The sequence below is a fragment of the Physcomitrium patens genome, chromosome 7 (genome assembly GCF_059467195.1).
Source record: "Physcomitrium patens ecotype Gransden chromosome 7, ASM5946719v1, whole genome shotgun sequence".
NCBI classification, from domain to species: domain Eukaryota; kingdom Viridiplantae; phylum Streptophyta; class Bryopsida; order Funariales; family Funariaceae; genus Physcomitrium; species Physcomitrium patens.
Genome location: NC_143416.1, coordinates 11,110,656 through 11,134,967, shown reverse-complemented (window position 1 = coordinate 11,134,967; position 24,312 = coordinate 11,110,656). Strand labels below are relative to the sequence as shown.

General features: G+C 40.6%; 2 protein-coding genes across 2 annotated transcripts; one reads left to right on the top strand and one right to left on the bottom strand.

The window, feature by feature from the left end:
* Window positions 1-6,253: 6,253 nt before the first annotated feature.
* On the bottom strand, window positions 6,254-9,581 carry LOC112284877 (putative dynamin-related protein 4A). The gene has a single exon (XM_090251977.1). The coding sequence runs from the start codon at window positions 9,579-9,581 to the stop codon at window positions 8,481-8,483; it is 1,101 nt and encodes a 366-aa protein (XP_090108103.1). The 3' UTR covers window positions 6,254-8,480.
* Window positions 9,582-10,842: 1,261 nt separating this feature from the next.
* On the top strand, window positions 10,843-13,375 carry LOC112284542 (putative dynamin-related protein 4A). The gene has a single exon (XM_024524426.3). The coding sequence runs from the start codon at window positions 11,132-11,134 to the stop codon at window positions 12,230-12,232; it is 1,101 nt and encodes a 366-aa protein (XP_024380194.1). The 5' UTR covers window positions 10,843-11,131; the 3' UTR covers window positions 12,233-13,375.
* Window positions 13,376-24,312: the final 10,937 nt, after the last annotated feature.

The window sequence follows — 24,312 nt, the reverse complement described above, 5'->3', positions numbered from 1 at the left end:
CTTGGTTCTCTAACATTTGAAGGGCGTTCCACCATAGGAGAAAGGACATGGATTGGTGCAGATGTTGAAGCAGCTCCAACCATTTCTATATCTTCTCTTCCTATCAATCTTGTTGCTCCTTGTGGTAGTAAATTGAGTTGATGCATTGCAAGCATTAACTCCCTCAATTGCTCTTGCATTTGTGCCATTGCACTCTTCATTTCAAGAAGTTTTGCCATAATAACACTTAGAAGAGAGAAGATGTCTAATATCACTCAAGACAACTAGAAGAGAGGACTTGCGGGCAAAGAATATACTAAGGACAATATCAGTTTAGAAGAGGGTAATTCGCAACTTCTAATACGCTTATATCTTATCAAGAAAAAAGGGTAATCCACTCTTAAACAAGATTAGACAAAGCTCTGATATTGTAGGTGTACTCTTGTCAATCTGTCAAGGACAAGAACTCGATGAAAAAATAATTCAGACAAGTGAGCATTCACCCAAAGAGAGGTAACAAAATATATATAAACAAGTATATTTATTGAAAGAGAAACTGGAATGGCTATTGCCGAAAGACAAGAAAACTAGAGATCCTTAAAACTAGACTAGAAGCAAGAAAGGAGTTGACAAGAGTGAAGAAGCCTTCACTCTTGTCTCTATATATACTATCTAACTAAGAGCTACGTGGCGACGTTCTATAGGACCTCCAATAGGTGTTGACTTTGTAGGGCACATGCCTTGACTTATAAGGCAAGTTTTTCTACATGTGGGCTACATAGTTAGCTTGATCTTCAAGCTAACAACATGTGTGGCACATGGCCAACTTGTTGACCACGTTTCTAATCCAAAAAGTCAATTAAAGACACCTATGAAGTCAAAGCAGCGTCTAGGAAGTTTCTAGGAAGCTTCCATATTAAATATTATAGAATTAACTTAATTTTACCTACTTTTACTTACTTCTACCTATTTCTATATGTAATTATTAGCTTATATGATTATGGCCATGACAGCCACATGTGTTGATAGCTTGAAAAACAAGCTAACTATATGGCGTCTATATAGAAAACTTGTCTTACAAGATAAAATATATGTCATATAAAGTCAACATGATATTGGACAACCTATAGAACGTTACCACATAGATCCTAAATAGATAATATATATAGAAGCAAGAGTAAAGCTTTCTTCATTCTTATGAATTCTCTTCTTGTTTTTAGTTTAATTTCAAGACTTTCTAATTTCTTTGTTCTTTGGCAATAGCCATTTCAAATTTCTTTTTAATATACATATTTTTTTATATTTGTTTGAGAAACCCACATTTGTTTATTTGCTTTCATCAAAATCTTGTCCTTCACATTATATTAGAAATATTGTCAAAGTAGAAAACTATATCCAAGATCAACTCCAAATATCAACTTTCCGCACAAAACTTCCTTTTGACATCTAATAGTCTCTGATCTTCAATTAAAACAAATTGAATGTAACTAGGGGGTATCAACTTTCACAAACTCCAAAACAGCCTATTCACTTGAACCATCAATCAATTACTTCTAATGCATGCTCACACTTTAAAGTTTAAATAACAACTATGAATCTTGAACAAAGAGTAGATGAGAGAAAACCTTGCCTTGAACTAAAACATCAAGCAACAGAAGCAAAACACAAAACAAAATATAAACAAAAACAAAAAGATACCATGACAACAATAGCATACCTATGTCAAATGTTATAAGCACCAATTGGAAATAAAAAACATCACATTTCATATATTCTAAAACTTTAAAATAACGTCTAATAATAAATTATAATATAAAAATTTGGTATTTAACTTTATTGTTTTATACAATCCACTCTTCATAGAGGAATGTAATGCATGCCACCTCCACATAATCATTCACTAATAGATGTACTATTCACTGTTTCAACAAAATAACAATCAGAATACGTTTGCTTACAATATAATAATGCAATAGTAGTCTATTAAAGTATGTGAACTGTATAGAGCAATTGTATTATATATAAATCATAAACTGAATACAAAACTCAGGCTGGAAATGAACACACTCTCATCGTATTCGGCTACACTATTTATGAGGGAGGATGAACGAGAGTCAGTCATTCTGTTGTCCTGGATTACTCCTCTACATTAGTTCCTTCTCCCCTAAGCCTTGAGCCCTGTTTGGACTGGGACACTGCACGATACACTCAGTGATCCTCCAAAATCATTCCTGCAGCATCAATCAATTCACAATTATTATATTAGAAGCAAGTGAACTTGAGAGTTTTTGATAGAAAGAATATAATACCTATATTAAAAATTGAGTGTACACTGTTATTATTCTATTGAGGGAGGTGCGACCGTTCAAGGTCTCGCCTATTTGACTAGTTGCGACGTTTCACTTAGTTTGTTCGTTATGTTCGGTTAGTCATTGTTATTGTTTCCAACACGGCCGCTTAACCAAAGCATCACGAACGGGGGGTTTCTCCTCCAAGCAGGCCAAGCATGGGTAAATGCTGGGCATGCTTCGGTGCAGTGAGGGACTTCGTGAAAATGTCCGCATGCATATTGTCTGTTGGGCAGTAGGTAAATTCGGCTTTGTGTTGAGCCATAAGTTGGCGTATGAAATGGTAGCGGATAGAAATGTGCTTTGTGCGGGAGTGAAAACGAGTGGTTGTGACTAATGCTAACGCTGATTGGTTGTCGCAGTATACACGGGTCGGCGTCTTTAGGGTGTCGGTGCAGTGAAGGTCGTGGAGGAGTTGCCGCAACCATAGAAGCTCGGACGCGGCTGTGGCCATGGCGACATACTCAGCCTCCGTGCTGGATAGGGCTGTCGTCTTTTGGCGTGTGGAGCTCCAACTGATGGCGCCTGTTGACAGAAGAAAAACGTAGCCGGATGTCGAGTGGCGTTGATCCACTTCGCCTGCCCAGTCGGCATCGCTGAAGCCGTAGAGAGGGCGCGGCACAGTAGAAGTGCGGCGGTACTCCAGATAGTGGTCGATAGTGCCGCGGAGGTACCGAAACACATGTTTACATGCACGTATATGGGCATCGCCCGGGTTGTGCATACATTGAGCAAGAACGTTGACCGTGAACGAGAGATCCGGGCGAGTGCACAAGCTGGCCCATTTCAGCGACCCCACAGCATTCGCATAGGGGAAGGCAGCAATAAGGGCAGTTTCGGCAGAGGAGGACGGACAGTCGGCCGCTGAAAGATGAGTCCCAAGGGCCAGCGGGGTCGACACAGGTTTGGAGGCGAGGAAACCGAATTCCGCAAGCTTCTGTGTGATGTACAGAGCTTGTGTGATTCGGAACCATCCGTGATCAAGATTTCGAGTGACCTGTAAACTGAGCAGGTGATGTACTTCGCCGAGATCGGAGAGTAAGAAGCGAGAGTTGAGTTGTCGCTTGATCGAATGGAGAAAGGGGAGGGAGTTCCCCGCGATGAGAGTGTCATCGACGTAGAGGGTGAGGACTGCGAAGTCAGAGCGGTTCTGTAACACATAGACATTCCCATCCGCAGCAGAATTTGTGAAGCCGAGGGTCAGTAAAAATTTGTTTATGACCGTAAACCATTCTCGGGGAGACTGTTTCGACATGTAGAGGGTCTTGAGTAAGCGGCAGACCTTGCCGGGGCGGGGGGAAGTCCCCACCTCCGGCACCCGCATGAATATTTCCTCGGAGAGAACGCCATTTAAGAAGGCTGTCCTCACGTTTATCTGATGGACATGAAGGTTCAGCTGGGCGGCAAGGGCGAGAATCAGTCGTATTGACTGAATTCTCACCACCGGGGAGAACGTCTCGTGGTAGTCCAACCCGGGAATTTGGTTAAAACCCCGGGCTACGAGACGGGCCTTGTAGCGGTCAATTTGGCCGTGGCTGTTTAATTTGAGCTTGAAAATCCACTTACAGGTGATGGGTTTTCGATCTGCAGGGAGAGTCGAAAATATCCACGTGCCGTTCATCGCATGGGAGTTTAGTTCTTCAGCTATGGCAGATTTCCAATGGTGACTGTCGGGAGACGTCATGGCTTGCGTGTAGGTCGTTGGCTCCATGGGAACCGCGGCAAGGGTTAGAAGAGTGCGCTTCGGTCGAGAGGGTCGCGGAGGAGTCTTCCGCGGCCGAAGAGAACTTGGATCATAATCTTCGGAAGGGTCTCGCGGCGGGGGTACGCCTTTGTTGGTGCGAGAAGACTTGCGAACGGGTACAGGAGAGGTTCTATGCGGGGACTCAACGGGAGAGTCAGCAACATGGTCCGTGCTGGGAGCTTGTTTGTGGTGGCCTAAATGAGGCATGAGGGCTAAGCCGGTGGGAGACCGGACGTCATGCCGCGGGGACGGTCTAGCCGGGAGGAGTGGTGGTACCTCGGGCGAGGAGGATTGTTCAAGTCGGGACTGAGCACGGGCGGAATCTGGAGCCAGGGGAAGCAAAATATGAAAATTGCTCAACCCATGGCTGGGGCCATCAGCAGCATCTGGTTCCGGAGCAGCAGACGAGAGGTGATCATCAAGAGGATTCGTGACAGATAGTGAAGGAGGACGTTGATGCTGGTCTGACGGCACCTGCGGAGCATCAGAAAGAGGGTGCTGGGGCTCACGCGTGGATACACGTGCAGGTGGAGTGGCAGGGAGCTGCGACCTGCTGGGAAGGAAGAAATGTGGGTCTTCCTGGAGTCTGGCATCGGGTGAGGGGCTGGCCTGAACAGGTTGGCGGGGAGGAGCAGGCTTCTCCTGAAGGATGACGTCCCTAGAGACGACGGTGGCGCCAGTGCGGAGGAGTTGAACCTTGTATCCCTTGCTGACTGGGCTATAGCCAAGGAATATGCAAGCCTCCGTTTTTCCATCAAGCTTGATACGGAGCGGATCAGGGATTTTGCCATAACATCGACTTCCAAATACACGAATGTGAGTGAGATCGGGCTTCTTCTTGTGCCACATCTCGAATGGAGTGGTGTGAGAAGGAATAGCCTTCGTGGGAAGTCGATTTTGTATATACGGAGCACATGTGACTGCTTCTCCCCGTGCTTCTCCCCCTGCTTCTCCCTAATACGATCTAGAGAGTTGAGCTTCATGGAGCATGCACCTTGTGGTGTAGAGGAGAGTTCGATTCTTGCATTCAGCCACACCATTTTGGCCTGGTGTATAGGATATGTTGAGTTGATGTTGAATTCTATGTGCTTCTAGGTAGTGAGCGGTGAATTGAAGTTGAATTCCATGTGCTTCCAGGTAGTGAGTACTACTTGAAGATAATTTTGAAGATAAGTACTCTCCTCCTTGATTGGAGTGGAGAGTTTTGATTTTATAGCCTGTTTGATTCTCAGCCCATGTGAAAAATTTTGAATTCATGTAGACATTTGTTCTTTTTTCATAATAGTTTTAGTACAATATATTTGGAAAAGTCGTCGATGAATGTAACATAGTATCTGTAGTTAGAGAATGTTGGAGTAGAGATGCGGCCGCTTAAGTTTGAGTGGATTAATTCGAGAGGTTGGGTGGCTCTTGTAGTTGCTTGTTTTAGAAATTTTTTGGTTGAATGTTTGCTATAGATCATGTTGTGCACATTTGGTTGGAGATCGTTTTGAGGTGGATTCTCGTGACAGTTGAGTTGGTGATGAAGTGCTTGAGGTGGTCACTACTGGGATGACCAAGCCTTTGATGCTACAAGAACTGTTGTGAGCTTGGAACTGAGGTGATAGCTTGAGTGGCTTCGATCGATGAGGCTGTAATAGGTTGTAGTGTCATAATATCGGTAGAAAAGATAGTAGCAGTAAGAGACAGTCGGTTCGGCCATGGAGGGATCTCCGGGAGGCCATAATGTCCTTGCGAGTTTGTTGTGCTGAGGTGGAGAGGAATCTATTGTGCTCCGTGGTGATGAGTAGGATTCCGAGGCTCTGGTAGTGGTAGTTGAGAGGCATGGGGGTTGAAGGCGGAAGATAACTCCACGTTGACTGTCCATTAGGCAGAGTTGTTCGTAGAGGGGAAAGACGGCGTTGGAGAGAGCTGTGGTGACCAGCATACGTGATCAGGACTAGAAAGGGTCGTTAGTGAAGGTTGCGAGATAAAAACTCTCTGATCGGTACTTGGGGTCACGAAAATAGATGGTGATTCTCCCGACCAAGTAATGGTATGTGCCACCACATTTTGGGCTGGGAATTTTGTTGATCCTAGTAGATAAAGATTATCTCGAATAGGATAGGAGGCGAGTATTGTGTTCTTACTAATAGATCACACATCTGATTTTTTATTAAGATGCCACCACCTTCGAGATTATAGTCACATACTGAGAATAGATTTTTGTGTAAATCTGGTACATATAAGGTATTAGAGAGACGAAGAATCTCGCCATTTGCCATTGAGATTTCTACTTCTCTTTGGCCATGGATGGGTAATGCTGTGCCATCGCCAAGGTATACTTTGTTGTCATCATGTAGAAATGGTTTGAAATTAATGAATTGTCGTTTATTATGTGCCAAGTGGTGGGTGGCACCCGTATCAATGAGCCATTGTGTGTCTTTGGTGGTTCCAAGCTTAGGTGATTTCGCCAAGCAAAAAGCTTGTGTAATGTAAACATGGGCATAGAAAGCGGGAGGTAATTCCTCTACTTGTTCTTGCTTCCATATTTGGTTATTTTTCTTGTTATCATGATTTGTTGTTGCTGAATTTGCAGCAACTCCTGTTTTGTGTTTGAAACACTCGGAATCCCAATGCCCCATTATCTTACAATGTGGGTAAAGAGTTGTAGGTTTGTTGTGCTGTTTTAAAAGCTTATGGTCTTTAGGATTGGATTTGTGAGGTTGCCATTTTGTCTTTCCTTTGCGTCCTACAAAGAGGGCATGTGAGTTAGAAGAAGAGCTTTTCATGGCTGTTTCTTCCTGCAAGAGGATTGAAATCAGCGTGGGGAGTGTTACAGTCCCCATTGTGCGAAGCATTTGTATCACGATGCCATACTGGGATGGCATGGACCTCATGAGAGTGAAGATTTCTATTTGAGGAGAAATGATAACTCCGACAGAAGTGCATTGTTGAAGCAGACATTTAAAGTTGTGTATATGTTGAGTTACCGATTCTCCAATTTTCATCTTTGGTATGATGAATTTTTCTTGTAGGTGGGATTGAGTGACGATGTCACCTGCGGAGTATGTATTTTCAAGGGCCAGCCATGCTTCATTGGTTGTCTTGCATGCTATGACATGAGAGAAAATTGGATTTTCTACGCAATCCCAAATTGCTGCTAAAGCAACATGATCCTTCCTTTTCAAGGTAAGGATTTCAGTTTGATTAGTTGATGGTGAAGTTGATGTTGCATTTACTCATTGAAGAAGTGTTGGTTGTGTTTCTTTTCCTGAAACTACATCCCATAAGTTCTCCATTTCAAACTTCATTTCAATCTTTTTCTTCCAGATGGAATACCACGAGCCATCAAACTTAGGCCACTTATCCATGGTAATGTTGCTTACAGTCATGTTTGAAGACAAGAAGAGGATTCGTCGGTGCTCCAACTTTCTATATAGAACGTCTTCTACAAAGCCTCCTTTTTCTGTCTGCAGTGTTTTCTTTAAATATATATCATAAAACTTTTTCAGAGCTTCCCTCTCATATCATATTAGAAGCAAGTGAACTTGAAAGTTTTTGATAAAAAGAATATATTACCTATATTAAAATTGAGTGTACACTATTATAATTATAATGAGGGAGGTGCGACCATTTAGGTCTCGCCTATTTGACTAGTTGCTACGTTTCACTTAGGTTGTTTGTTATGTTTGGTAAGTCACTGTTATTGTTACCAACAGGCACCACCCTATCGCAGGTACTGCTTCGTTAAGAATCAGCCCCTCACGGATAGGTCCAACATCTTATTCGATATATGCTTGGTTTGAGCGCCGAGCTGTTTCCATAGCAGAATTTAACTTCGCCATAGTTTCCAATTAGGAGGCATTCGTTGTGAAGATGACCGTTCTCTCTTTGGCCAACATTCTCTCAACGAACTCCACAGTTGTCATTTTGGTCTCATTCAGGACTTGGATTGCAAGCTTGTGGTGCTTGTCCCTCAAGTGAGGGTAGACTTCAAATATAAGACTTTGAACATGTAGCACAACTTCGGCGGCATATTTGAACACTCGGTCCACGAGGAATATACACGTCTGGGTGATGCTATCGATCTGTTTCTTCACCAACTGGTGCAAGACCGTGTGAGGCAGGAAGTCGGGAAGGGCCACTCCCTGATGCTCCGAGAACATCTGCCTAATCTCGTCAGTTTTGGATGGCTGGGACAGCCGCAGCCCAGATTTGCCCAGGTCTTCAGCAAATTTCGTGAATTCCTCGTGCAATCTTGCTGTGTAATGAAGAGTACAATCGTCGGGAACCAGACTGAAGTCTCCGTCCCGAACGACCTGAGTGAGCATGTTTAGCATTTCATTTTGCAGTCGTAAGAAGACCGCGACGGCCTCATTAACGCTGTCAATGCTCCTCGGAACATTGCTCATCTCCTGACGCCGCTTCTAGAGCGCTTCGTGTATTTGATCGCGGATGCGAGGTAAGCATCCCCTCACCATGTCCGATTGTATCTTGACGAGCCTTCGCGCAAGGGTGGGAATGCCAACCATGCTTCGGTCTATGTTTCTGAGGTCCGGGTGGTCATTAAATAACTCTAACTCTCGACACCTTGCCACAGCTATGCTGTCATCGGCAGGTGTGCGGTTGCGCACGCAAACATAACCGAGACCAATGCCGACGGCATCCGAGGTCACTTTCTTGAACAATCCCTCCGGCGCTTTATCTACCTTCGTGACAACCGCCAGCGTGCGCACGCCCTTTTTGTCCACAGTCTGAGAAAGCCGGATGGACTCGCAGGTGGAAAAATCAACCTCGGCTGGGAGGACGTTCAGGATTATGCTCTCCTCGGGTTTTATGTAGCGCATTATCATGTCACGAACCTCCTCGTAAATATTCTCCAGCTGACCATGAACTAGTACATGTGTAATGCCTGGGAGATCCACCATGGGAAGGTCGGGTGCGTCCGGCTTTCGGATGTGCAGGGAAATCGGAGTGTTTCTGATGTTTTTGTTGCTGCCGGCAAGGTCATCCGTAGCGGCATTGATAGCTGCTTCGATGTCGTCCTCTGAGTTGATTCTCATTTCTTTGACACTTCCGTACTCCATTAGAATTTTGGAATTCTGTTCGGAGAGGCAAGACTGGAGTCGAAGGATGAGAGGCACCCCAGTAGCAATCCCCTGCCCTCGAGGCAGCGTGATACCTGCGAGTGACTCGAGCACGCTGCTCTTCCCGCTGCTTTGATCGCCGACGACCACGATCGTTGGTATGTTCACGTTCTCCTCCGTGATACCTTGCGTTCGGAGTTTGTCCAACACATCTAGTATGGGTCGTATTTCCGAGTGGAATGAATTACGAAGTGCCTCTGGATCGTAACTTTCGATCGGGTTCAAGTTGCTCCCGCTAGAGACCACCAACATGTTGTTGATCGAGTCATTCATCGTTAATTCCGACTGTTCCGACATGATGAATGTTCTACATATATCGGACTTGGAAGGAAACTGGATTATTGCCCACTGGATTAACAAAAGAGGATCTCTGTATGACATTGTGAAGAACAAAGAACGTCGTTCCAATACGATCACACTTCGAAATCGTGGAGGTAGGATAAAATCAGCGCACAGCACAGCAAACCTCCTTAAAAAACTTGCATCGAAGGCCACACAATGACCATCCAATTGTGAGGTGCACAGCTCACGTAAGCTGCCGTTTCTGCGGCCAGGTTTGGCAATTCCAAAACGGAACTGGCATCACAGGGCAGACAGGGCCACTTTCTGCATTTTCTTAGCCAGTTGTGTGCCAAGGCTACCAGAGCTGGAGTAATATCCAAGTTAATCTAGTTGACTACAGCTGCGACGGACACCGCACCATCAGCAGGGAGAGGACACAAGTTGACCTGCCTGAAGACATATGACATGGCTGAGACGAATAGTTGTTTCTATCCCCTCTGATCATCAGTGGAGCATCTACTTGCTTGAGTTTCCGTGGCCCAGTATTTGTCTAGAAATTATCCACCGCGGAAACAAAAGTCGAGAAATACCCCACCATTGGGGTCGACTAACCACTGGTACTGTGCTACATGCACACAGAGATGAATCAGAATGGGCGACAATGTCTATACTAGTCTCGGTAAGAAGGTGAACCTGATGTCACAAGGCGGTTCTGCAAAGGAAAACCTCGAAATCGCAACCTCGCTGACGGTCAGTGAACTATCGTTGCAGGAGATTTGTTCGCACAAGCCCCTCGCTGCTGATTCTCCAAAGTCTACTGATCAGTTCAACTCGGATGCAGCTTTCCTTCCAGTCAGCTATCGTCTCGGAGAGAACACGTCGCGAGAGAGAGTCCCAGATGATGAACAAGGAGGTTCAGCGCTAGTCAAATACTACTGTGCAAAGGAATATCACTCGCTTCGGCCTGAGTGGTGTTCCGAATTGAGATTGTTTCCAACGGATGACTTGGCGTGACATGCTGCTGGCTATATATAGTGGCTCCGAATGTCCTACCGCAGTAGTGGATCTTATTGCCTTTTACGGTGCAGTTGGGCATTTGTAACAGGGTGGCTAAGAACTAGATCTGTTCGTTTCCATCACAGCTGGATAACACGCAGAAGAGGAAGTGCGTCATTTCCAACAATTCCTCTCGAATGTACTTCCTCTTCACAGAAGGATATCTCGAGTTATTTCTATTCACTGAGTGCGCGCATACCCATCGCAGTAACTAATTTTAGTTCCGTACCCATCGTACTAACTAACCAACTAATTAACTAACGCCCTGCTGATTGTGCGGTGTCCGTCGCAGCTGTAGTCAACTAGATTAACTTGGATATTACTCCAGCTCTGGTAGCCTTGGCACACAACTGGCTAAGAAAATGCAGAAAGTGGCCCTGTCTGCCCTGTGATGCCAGTTCCGTTTTGGAATTGCCAAACCTGGCCGCAGAAACGGCAGCTTACGTGAGCTGTGCACCTCACAATTGGATGGTCATTGTGTGGCCTTCGATGCAAGTTTTTTAAGGAGGTTTGCTGTGCTGTGCGCTGATTTTATCCTACCTCCACGATTTCGAAGTGTGATCGTATTGGAACGACGTTCTTTGTTCTTCACAATGTCATACAGAGATCCTCTTTTGTTAATCCAGTGGGCAATAATCCAGTTTCCTTCCAAGTCCGATATATGTAGAACATTCATCATGTCGGAACAGTCGGAATTAACGATGAATGACTCGATCAACAACATGTTGGTGGTCTCTAGCGGGAGCAACTTGAACCCGATCGAAAGTTACGATCCAGAGGCACTTCGTAATTCATTCCACTCGGAAATACGACCCATACTAGATGTGTTGGACAAACTCCGAACGCAAGGTATCACGGAGGAGAACGTGAACATACCAACGATCGTGGTCGTCGGCGATCAAAGCAGCGGGAAGAGCAGCGTGCTCGAGTCACTCGCAGGTATCACGCTGCCTCGAGGGCAGGGGATTGCTACTGGGGTGCCTCTCATCCTTCGACTCCAGTCTTGCCTCTCCGAACAGAATTCCAAAATTCTAATGGAGTACGGAAGTGTCAAAGAAATGAGAATCAACTCAGAGGACGACATCGAAGCAGCTATCAATGCCGCTACGGATGACCTTGCCGGCAGCAACAAAAACATCAGAAACACTCCGATTTCCCTGCACATCCGAAAGCCGGACGCACCCGACCTTCCCATGGTGGATCTCCCAGGCATTACACATGTACTAGTTCATGGTCAGCTGGAGAATATTTACGAGGAGGTTCGTGACATGATAATGCGCTACATAAAACCCGAGGAGAGCATAATCCTGAACGTCCTCCCAGCCGAGGTTGATTTTTCCACCTGCGAGTCCATCCGGCTTTCTCAGACTGTGGACAAAAAGGGCGTGCGCACGCTGGCGGTTGTCACGAAGGTAGATAAAGCGCCGGAGGGATTGTTCAAGAAAGTGACCTCGGATGCCGTCGGCATTGGTCTCGGTTATGTTTGCGTGCGCAACCGCACACCTGCCGATGACAGCATAGCTGTGGCAAGGTGTCGAGAGTTAGAGTTATTTAATGACCACCCGGACCTCAGAAACATAGACCGAAGCATGGTTGGCATTCCCACCCTTGCGCGAAGGCTCGTCAAGATACAATCGGACATGGTGAGGGGATGCTTACCTCGCATCCGCGATCAAATACACGAAGCGCTCTAGAAGCGGCGTCAGGAGATGAGCAATGTTCCGAGGAGCATTGACAGCGTTAATGAGGCCGTCGCGGTCTTCTTACGACTGCAAAATGAAATGCTAAACATGCTCACTCAGGTCGTTCGGGACGGAGACTTCAGTCTGGTTCCCGACGATTGTACTCTTCATTACACAGCAAGATTGCACGAGGAATTCACGAAATTTGCTGAAGACCTGGGCAAATCTGGGCTGCGGCTGTCCCAGCCATCCAAAACTGACGAGATTAGGCAGATGTTCTCGGAGCATCAGGGAGTGGCCCTTCCCGACTTCCTGCCTCACACGGTCTTGCACCAGTTGGTGAAGAAACAGATCGATAGCATCACCCAGACGTGTATATTCCTCGTGGACCGAGTGTTCAAATATGCCGCCGAAGTTGTGCTACATGTTCAAAGTCTTATATTTGAAGTCTACCCTCACTTGAGGGACAAGCACCACAAGCTTGCAATCCAAGTCCTGAATGAGACCAAAATGACAACTGTGGAGTTCGTTGAGAGAATGTTGGCCAAAGAGAGAACGGTCATCTTCACAACGAATGCCTCCTAATTGGAAACTATGGCGAAGGTAAATTCTGCTGTGGAAACAGCTCGGCGCTCAAACCAAGCATATATCGAATAAGATGTTGGACCTATCCGTGAGGGGCTGATTCTTAACGAAGCAGTAATTGCGACAGGGTGGTACCGAGAGGCATGGAAAATGAAGGTCCGCATTGCAGCGTATTCAAAAATTATGCACGAACGCCTCGCAGACGAGATACCCTTGGAAATTCGCTACGCACTGTAGAGGACGATAGTGAATCGCCTTCAGGAGCTAACGATGATGCAAGAATTCTCGTCCCCGGAAGAGTTAGGGACTCTCATGCAGCAAGACTCGAAAATCATCGGCCGTCGCGTCCGGTTGCAGCAGCGCATCGATACTTTGGAGAAGAGTCTAATGCTTGTATCAGGAATGATTGCAGCTTGATTGATGCTGCAGGAATGATTTTGGAGGATCACTGAGTGTATCGTGCAGTGTCCCAGTCCAAACAGGGCTCAGGGCTTGGGGGAGAAGGAACGAATGTGGAGGAGTAATCCAGGACAACAGAATGACTGACTCTCGTTCATCCTCCCTCATAAATAGTGTTGCAGAATACGATGAGAGTGTGTTCATTTCCAGCCTGAGTTTTGTATTCAGTTTATGATTTATATATAATACAATGGCTCATGTACAGTTCACATACTTTAATAGACTACTATTGCATTATTATATTATAAGCAAATGTATGCCGATTGTTATTTTGTTCAAACAGTGAATAGAACATTTATTAGTGAATGATTATGTGGAGGTGGCATGCATTATATTTCTCTATGAAGAGTGGATTGTATAAAAAAATAAAGTTAAATACCAAATTTTTATATTATAATTTATTATTAGACATTTTTTTAAAGTTTTAGAATATATGAAATGTGATGTTTTTTTATTTCCAATTGGTGCTTATAACATCTGACATAGGTATGCCGTTGTTGTCATGGTATCTTTTTGTTTTTGTTTATATTTTTTTTTGTGTATTGCCTTTGTTGCTTTATGTTTTAGTTCAAGGCAAGGTTTTCTCCCATTTACTCTTTATTCAAGATTTATAGTTGTTATTTAAACTTTAAAGTGTGAGCATGCATTAGAAGTAATTGATTGATGGTTCAAGTGAGTAGGCTATTTTGGAGCTTGTGAGAGTTGATATCTTTGGTTACATTTTGTTATTTTATATTTTTATATTGTAAGTAATTTTATTTTGATTGTTATCTTGTTCAAATAGTGAATAGAATATTTATTAATGAATAATTTTGCAGAAGTGGTATACATTATATTCTTGTATGAAGAATGGATTCTATTTGATAATAATATTAAATATCAATTTTTTATATTATATTTTATTATTAGATATTTGATAAAAAATTAGAATATGTGAAATGTGATTTTTTTTATTTCCAATTGGTGCTTGCAACATCTGACATGAATACATTGTAATATTTATAGTATCCTTTCATTTATTTATGTATTTATTTCTTTATTTATTTTTATTTATTGCTTATGCTCTTGATGAATTACTTCAAAATATAGTTTTCTTGCATCTGTTTTTTATTAGTAATTGATATTTCTTATTAAACTGTGGATTTTGAGTAGGCATGTGTAGTAGTTAGTTGATGCTTCTAGTAAGTAGATTGTTTTGGAATTTGTGAAAGTTTATACCCTTAGTTACATTCAATTTTTTTAAGTTGAGGATCAGAGGCCTTTGGATGTGAAAAGGAGGTTTTGTGCATAGTAGAGACATTTTGAGTTACTCTTGGATGAAGATTTCTATTTTCATGATATTACTAATACAAGTTCTAAAGAATCTTTGTATGCTTTAACTCATCACTATATTCAATCCCTTGGCTATATTTTCTTATAGTGTCTTTTAGTCCTCGAGGGTATATTAAGAAGTTCGTAATATCAGTGTTTTATTACTTGTATTCTTGCTTGAGAACATATGAAGTACCAATCTATGGATGGTTAGTAGAAATGCAAGAACAATCCTACCAAGTCTAATAGAATCTTAAATAATCTTAAGTAGAGCTTAATAATCCTGATCAAACTTTGATTAATCCAAAAAACTAAAATAAAATAAAATAAAATAAATATATATATATATTAAATAAATAAATAAATAAATCTTTTAAATTATTAAAAATAAAAACTGTAATATGATCTTAATTGAAATTCTAATTGAATCTTAATCAAATCTTAGGTCAAATCCTAGGTCAAACTTTAATTAAAATCCTAATTGAACGTCAACCAAATCTTAGGTCAAATCCTAATAAAATCCTAATGAAAACCTTAATTAAACCTTATACAAATCTTAAGTTAAGCCTTTATGAAATTCTAAATTCTTAATAAATCCTAGATAAGTTCTTGTTGAAATCCTAAACAAACCTTAGATTAAATCCAAAATCAAACCTTAATCAAATCTGAGATCTTAAATAAATTATTAACTATTCTATAGCAAATGGAATATCAACAATTAATAATCAAACCATTGATATCAACTCAAAATTTGCATACTTCTTAATTTCTTAGTTATAAACAAGCATAAAAAAGATGAAATCAATCGCACTTACAAATTGAACAAAATGCATGAAATGCTCATGAAAAGCAAGTTGCCATGTATCAATGTCTTAATAAGTTGATGATGGTTGCACAAAAGAAGAGCTTTGGTAAAGAGATCAACAAGGTTATTTTTAGATTCAATTTTCTTTATAATAAGTGCTTAATCAATAAGCAAGTCATGGGTATAATTAAAATATTTTGGACCAATTTACTTTGTTCTATTGCCTTTGGTGAAACCGACTTGCATCTATGTAACATAAATACTATTGTCTTTATGTAACATAGTTGGAGAATCATCATATAAAAGTCCACAAGTTTTTTGAATGAGTTTATGGATTGATCACAAGTAAGTATATTCTTGAGATGCTTCATGTAAGGCAATAATTTTTACATGATTGGATAAAGTTACAATTATATTTTGTTTTACTGATTTCCATAATATTATAGTTTTATGTCTTAAGAATACATAGCCTATTTGAGATTTAGATATTGCAATATCAGATTTATATCTCATATCACAATATCTAATCAAATTTGGATCTATAAATTATATGAAATATATTTTCAAGTTTTCAGTATCTTTTAAATAACATAATAAATATTTGATGCTATTCTAATGTCATAGAGTTGGACATACACTGTATCTTACAAGAATACTAACTATAAATATAATATTTGATCTTATAGATGTTGCTAAATATAAAAGTGCTCCAATTGCTACAAAGTATAGATATTAATCTTCTAATATTTCTTATTCTTCTTTGCATGGATAGTATGAATTATGACCATCACAATCATGTCCAACTGTTGATATTGATGATTGACAAGCATCAATCATCTTGAATCTCTACAAAAAATTTCTTATATACATTAGTTGGTAGAAAAAAATGCTACCATTTGTAAAATGCTTAACTTGTTGAATAAACCTTTAGGCAATAAGACAAGCTTTATAGTGAGTTGTTTGATCTTTGACATCGCGCTTGTATATTAATACCATCTTATATTCTACATGGCTATATGTAAGAGTGTCTACAATTGAACCAAAGACTTTTTTCTTATGTAAAGAAGTATACTCCTCCTCGATGGAATTTTTCTATTTTAATAAGTAAGAGTGATATATTGCTTCTTTGATAGTTTAAAGTTAAGGATCTTTTTCTTCATAAGAAAGATTTTTTGCAATCATAGATGCAAATGATTCAATTATTGTAATAGATGGTCTATCCCAAATGTCATTTGTAGCACAATATATATATATATATATATATATATATATATATATATATAATAGATAATTTTGTATTCAACTTCATTTTATTCCTTCCAATATGAAGATTTCCTATTGCATGAAGTGAAGATATAATTTGCATGGACATATCATCATTAATTGATGGTTTTGTAGGTTTAGTAAAAATTTCTATAGAAACAATATTAAAACCAATGCATGTTATAGCCTTCTTTTTACATGGTTGCTCATCTAGTCCATAAGTCTTTTTATTTTTTGATATTATAAACTTAGATATATTAATTAGTGATATTATAATCTAAGCATGTACATTCAAAACTTCATTAATTTGAATTTTTGTAATCTAAAGCATATCATTCAAACCATTAGATGTTTCATCTACAATCCATTGTTATATTAGGTATTGTTTTGTTTAAAAATACATCAGGTATTTGGTTGTAGAAGGTGAGGTTGTATTTTACAAGTATCTAAAAATCTTAATATGTTTCACCCTTATAAGAAGAATGTAATTTTAATTTTAATTCAAAGTGCTTAAATCCAATAAAAAGTTCTCAAAAACACTCTTTATAGTAATCTCAACCATATATAATCTCCAATTACTTTATTACTTTTATAATTAGATAATTTTGATTTTTCTTTACAAATCCAAATTCTAATTACTAAGCTTTAGTGAGCTGTAGTTCTTAATCTAAATATCTACTTAGAACAAAATTTTGCACAAAAATACCATTTTAAGTCTTCTATGTATTCAAAAGAATTCACTCCAATCTAACTTGAAAATCATGAGAAAACGTCCAAAAACCACAGTGATGTTACTTGGCTGCTAACTTGAAAGTTAATGCAAATATTCTAGTAGTGATTTTTCCTTCTCCAACCATTAACTTCAACTTAAAATTTGTATATAGCTTGATCTTTAAGCCTTCTAATACTATGCCAAATTTTAAATACTATAGAATTAACTTATTTTTATCTACTTTTACTTACTTCTACATATTTATATATATAATTACTGGCTTACATGAGTATGTTCGTGACATTACCCCCCCTTCTAGGGACAAGTTCCACGAGGAGTGGTCATCATATGTTGAAGAAATCTATGATGTGACAAATTGTATTCGCTACATACTCTGATCTTTGTTCTCTTCGAAGATGATTGATAGGGCCTCTCAACCATCGGTAATGTCCTATACCAGGGTGGAAAGATCACTCAATTATTTGTTCATTATTGAGGCCTTCTGTCACGGACACAGAAATACAGGTTTGAGATCTAACAAGAAGTTCAAGAAGAACAGGCAAAAACTAGATTAATCAGATGAATACAAGAACAACACCAGAGAGGTGAGCTAGAGCTCCAAGAGATGTGTTGTCGAGACTGAAGAACTCTTTAGCCTCGATTCCAATATATACTCCTATTTAGAAAGCTTCTCAAGCAACTTCTATCAACTAAGAAGCTTCTCAAGTGACTTCCACCAACTAGGAAGCTTCTTAAGCAACTTCCATCAATTAAGAAGCTTCTCAAGCAACTTCCACCAATTAGGAAGCTTTTAGAAGGTTCCAGAGACTTGCTTCTAGAAGGTTCTAGTAACTTGTCTCTAGAAGGTTCTAAGGACTATGTCCCTAATATCACCCCCTCCTTTAGCTTCGAGGTCTCTAAGAAGCAATATTATTGTTAATCAGTACCAATACAAGAAAATGAAGATCTGTCGCATAACGTCTGCTATGAACTCCAACTCTTGTTTACGAGACAAGTGATTCATCAGCCCTTGAAGCCAACGGTAGTGGCCCATGCCTTCGACTTTTGACCAAGCATGAACTTCTGTGTCCTCATTGTGAAATTGTCCTGCAAACACGCCTTCTGGCTGACCATCGTAAGCAGGCTCGAACTCAAATACAATCACTAGTGATCGGTTACTCGGTATCCTCCGTCGTCATCATGGTATAGGCGGTTCTTCATCTCGGGGTCACCTTCGTGAGCTAGTCGGTTGAGATAATCTGACTGGCATAGTATCTATCTCTTGGCTATCCATATCAGAAGGCTATTGAAAAAATTCTACTTTATCAACTACGAGTTTTAGTGGTGCTCTCCCCCTTTCTTATATTCTTGGGTGAGCAAGCTTCAGAAGGAAGCTATCGTTGAACCGACTTAGATTTATGAAGATGTTGTTGATGAAACTCCTGTACCTTTTGCGGCGCATTGGCAAGATTTTCAGCTAGTTCTCACGTTCGTTCATTAATGTTGTGGCCGCACCAATGAACCAGATACTCCAACTTGCTCCACCTTTACCATGAATCCAACACCTTTTTGACCTCGTATTCCTCATGGTTCTTGATCTCAATACTAGGTGGAAGACATTGCACTCTTTCAGGAAAGGACGACTCTCGATAAGGCTCCAACAGAGAAACATGAAAGACTGGATGTACCTTTATAGAAGCCGATAATTCCAGATGGTACACCACCGGATTGATTTGCTTCTGGATGATAAATGGTCCCAATCTTCGATAGTCCAACTTATCACATGGTCGCTTGGTCTTGATATTCCGTCGAAGAAGCCATGTTTTATCTCCAATTTTGAAAGTAGGTGCTTAATTCTAAAATCTATCTACAGACGCCTTGTAGGATTCTTGAGCGGATTGTAATTGAAGCTTCAATGTAGTTTGAAGCTCTGATAGTTGCTTCACAAATCCTTCAGCTGCTGGATTGTTATTTGTTGACGGACTCAATAAATCAAGCTTCGGATGATATCCATAGTTAGAAAAGAATGGTGTGTATTGAGTCGACACATGGAGGGTATTGTTATATGCAAACTCGGCTAGCGGTAGATATGCAATCCAATCGTCTTACTGATAGTTGATGCTGCATCGTAAGTATTGTTCCAAGACTTGGTTCACCCGTTCCGTTTGGCCGACAGTTTGAGGATAAAAAGCCGAAGAAAGCTTAATATCCGCCTTCAGTATTTGAAAAAGAGATCTCCAAAACTTTGATACGAATTGGGTTCCTCGATCTGATACGATATCATTTGGTAGTCCATGATATCGATATACATTATCGAGGAAGAACCTTGCTGTGACTTCACTGGACGATGTCTTCTTGCAAGGGACAAAGTGCGCCATCTTTGTAAGCCGATCTACCACGACAAAAATGCTGTCAAATGAGTTTGATGATGGCAGGTCCATGATGAAGTCCATGGAAACTAAAGACCATGGTCGATGTGGAATCGGCAATGGCTGTAGAAGTCCATAAGGGTGATGTCGAGGATTCTTGGATCTTGAACAAATGTCGTAGGAGAGGAAAAAATCTTTCACATCCTTTCACATTTGTGGCCACCAAAAATCTCGAGAAATAAGCTCCAAGGACTTGTTGAATCCAAAATATCCCGCATCTGGAAAATCGTGGCGAGATTGAAGAACTCGGAGTCGTGCTGGTCCTTTTGGAATATACAACCGCTCCTCACAGTATAAAAGATCTCTCTCCACCTTGAACTTGTCGTCATTGGCATACTGCTTGATATCAATGGCTACTGGATCTTCAATGGTCACGGCACGTATCTGGTTCAGGAAGTCAACATCAATTGGCACAATAGTAGCGCAAAGCCAAAATTGCTCTAGCTTCAATAATGTTGTACATTATTGATCAAACGCTGCTTTTCCAGCCTTTGGTACAAGATACGATCTCCTCGATAAGGTATCGGATAGTTCTTGCTGCTTTCCACATTGATAAGTGATAACAAAATCAAACCTAGACAGCAACATACTCCACCGAGCTTGACGTCGATTTAGAACTCGAGTCGACATGAAATACTCCAAATTCTTGTGATCTGAGTATACGATCACTGGATGTGCAGCTCCTTCAAGAAAGTAACACCATTCTTGGAAAGAATCCTTTATAGCAAGGAGTTTCTTATCGTGGATCTCATAATTGATTTCAGCAGTAGAGAACTTTTGAGAATAGAATGCAACTGGATGGAGCTTCTTGTCTTCTCCCAATTGTGAAAGTACAGCTCCCAAAGTAAAATCCGGAGCATCAGTTTCTAAATAGAATGCCTTTGTAAAGTCTGGATGTACCAAGATTGGAATCGTAGTAAATGCCGTCTTCAGGTCTTGAAATACCTTCTCTGCTAGAAGTTCCTATTCTAGCTTATCCTTGCATGTCAATCGAGTAAGAGGAGCAGCAACTTCAGAGTAATTCTTGATGAAGATCCGATAGAAGTTAGCAATACCAAGAAAGTATTATATGTCTCTAACCGTCTTCGAAATCTCCCAGGACACGATTGCTTCCACCTTCTTAGGGTCCATCTTCAAGCCTTCCGTAGTCGCAATGAACCCCAAAAACTCTATCTCCATTTGGTGAAATAACACTTTTCCAACTTGGCATATAGTCCTCGCTTGCATAGTTTCTCCAAGACCAAACGAACGTACTTTTCATGCTCTTCTTCATTTTTGGAGAATATCAGAATATCATCCAAGTAGATGACAACAAAATCGTCAAGGTGCTCTCGAAAAATTTCATTCATCATATGTTAGAAGACTGTTGGAGCATTGGTAAGACCAAAGGGCATGACATTATACTCAAAATGGCCATACCTTGTACGGAATGCTGTCTTTCACTCATCTCCTTCCTTGATTCGTACGAGGTTGTAAGCTCCCCTTAGATCAATTTTTGTAAAGATCCTTGTACGTCCAAGTTGTTCTAAGAGACCGGAAATTAAGGGTAATGGGTAACGATTCTTCTTTGTTATCTTGTTGAGGCCTCGATAGTCCATGCACATCCGTAATGAGCCATCTTTCTTCTTCACAGATAAGATGGGTGCCCCAATTGACGATTTTGAATAACAGATGAAGTTCTTGGTTAGATTCTCGTCGATCTACTTCTGCAACTCCGCCAACTCCCTCTGCGATAGATTGTAAATTGGGCCAAAAGGTAGTTGTGCTCTTTCTTGCAAGTCTATGGTGCAGTCATATGGTCAGTGTTTTAGTAGCATGTCGGCATTCTTCTTTTGAAACACGTCTTTAAAATCTTTATATTGCTCCGGTATACTTGCTGTTGAGATATTTCACTGGGCATCCTTGTTTTCTTGAACAAATACGCCCCTGGTCTTGACAATACGTCAATTTTGCTTCTTGGGGCAATTTCCAACTTTGTGGTCTTCTTCACCGCAATATAAGCATAGACCTTCTTCCATACACCACTTTTTTTCTTCTAGAGTAAGGAATTTGACACGTACCGCATCAATTTGCATGTCTTCTACCTCTGAATGTGAATTCATGCTGCTTGTTGACATAGTTGGAGCTTGGCAAACTATATGTTGTCTTGAGCGTTGATCTTGGTGACGTTGGAATAGGCAATTATCACACTTCATAGCTTGGCTAATAGCTTTGTTGAGCATTCGCGGATCAGGAAGAGTTAACAGCAAATCCTTCACATCGTCTCTTAAACCCCAATAGAATTGACTCATCAATGCTTCTTCATCATAATTGATGTCACATGCTAGTTGCATGAAATCCGATGCATAGACTGATGTAGAGCATATTCCTTGTCGTAATGATCGGATCTTTGTTGTAGCCCATCGAACCTTGTCGTGTTTACCAAATGCTTCCGCAAACGCCTCGAAAAAGGTTTCAAAGTTGTTTAGTATGGATGATCATTTCTCAAACAAAGGAGCAAACCATGATAGAGCTTGCCCTATAAGTAAGGTTCCAACAAGTCCAACACGAGATTCTTCCGTTGGATAGCGTTCGGACTGTAAAACTGTTATCAACCTGATTTGATTGACGAATCCTTGAAACTTGGAACACGTACCATCAAACTTGTTTGGAAGGTTAACTCGGGGCTCCTTATGTTATAGAACCAGCGGTGCTTGTCGAACTTGAGGCAAAATTGCTTCTCCAAGTGCAGAAGTTTGAGGCTGATATAACCTAGATTGTGCCATCCCAGATGCTCCATCATTATGAAGCCTTGCCACGACTCCTTCAATCTCTGCAGTTCTTTGTGATAACGTTGCGAGAACATTCATGATAGCATCTAACTTGGACTCCAAACTTTCCGTCATACTAATATCTTGGTCTCCGGCCATTCTAAGAGAAGGACAGAAATGACTCTACAAGAAGACAATATTGGTTTAGAGGAGGGTATTCCGCAACCTCTAAAATGCCTTAAGAGCTTCAAGAAAAGGAGTAATCCACTCTCTCTAAGAAGAATAAGACTCCAATATTGTAAGAAAAGAAATATCAATTTAGACAAGGGTAATCCGCAACCTCTAAAATGCTAGTACACCTTCAAGCAGAGGGATAATCCACACTCTAACGAGGAAGAAACTAGCTCTGATATCTGAGGTGAGTTCAGTCTTGACAAATTGTCACGGACACAGAAATACAGGTTCAAGATCTAAGAAGAAGTTCAAGAAGAATTGGCAAGAACTAGATTAATTAGATGAATACAAGAACAATACTAGAGAGGTGACCTAAAGCTCCAAGAGATGTGTTGTCGAGATTGAAGAACTCTTTAGCCTCGATTCCAATATATACTCCTATTTAGGAAGCTTCTCAAGCTACTTCTACTAACTAGGAAGCTTCTCAAGCGACTTCTACCAACTAGGAAGCTTCTTAAGCAACTTCCACTAACTAGGAAGCTTTTCAAGCAACTTCCACCAACTAAGAAGCTTCTAGAAGGTTTCAGAGACTTGCTTCTAGAAGGTTCTAGAAACTTGTCTCTAGAAGGTTCTAAGGACTATGTCCCTAACACCTTCATAACTTTCTTTCAATAGAACATTTGGAACACCATCAGGAGTTGTTTCTACCTCTAATAAAATCACCAAACATTGGGAGTCCCTTCCCAAGTCGTGATACCAAACGCATTGTATCTCACCATCTATTCGAGGAAGAACATGTCGTTCTTGAAGATCTTCATCTCCTAAGCGTTACAAATATAAAGAAGTTACAAACAAGGATTGAAAGTAGAATGTTATCTTGCTTAGATGTTGTTTCTTTTATAAAGAAGGTTTTTATCTTGATTTTGATAGATTTCGTCGATGAAAAGCCTCCATCACCTTTGTTGTATTTACAAGATTCTTTACAGGCTCTCATGTGTATTTACTAATATCATATCCACACCAATGGACAAGATATTCTAATTTATTTTGACGCCACCTTGAATCTAAGACTTCTTTTATTTCAAATTCTTCATTATTATCTACTACTAAAGGAGGAGGTAGAGCTTGTCATCTTCTTGGTATGTCCACTGTCTTGTCTGGTTTACGAAGAGATATGTAAAATACTGGATGGATTTTCACTAACTTCAATAGATGTAAATACTATGTAGCTGGATTGATTTATACAGAAATAGAAAATGGTCCAAGCCTTCGATAGTCCAACTTGTCACAAGGTTGAATGGTCTTAATATTGCAACAAAGTAGCCATACCTTATCACCCAATTGGAATGGTGGTTGTTCCTTTTAATAGACATCCGCATTGACCTTTTTCTTGTTCTTGAGCTTCTTTTAACTATGCCTTCATCATTGCATGTAGCTCTGATAAATGAATTGTCAAATCTTTAGCAGCAAGATTATCAACTTTTGAAAAGTCAAAAGTATCAAGTCGTGGATGATAACCATAATTAGTAAAGAAAGATATTTGTTTTGTAGAAAAATGTATCGTATTATTGTAAGCAAACTCTGCCAATGGTAAAAGAGTTGTC

Excerpts from the sequence above, each read along its gene's own strand:
- LOC112284542 (XM_024524426.3), top strand. The coding sequence starts at position 11,132 with ATGTCATACAGAGATCCTCTTTTGTTAATCCAGTGGGCAATAATCCAG.
- LOC112284877 (XM_090251977.1), bottom strand. The coding sequence starts at position 9,581 with ATGTCATACAGAGATCCTCTTTTGTTAATCCAGTGGGCAATAATCCAG.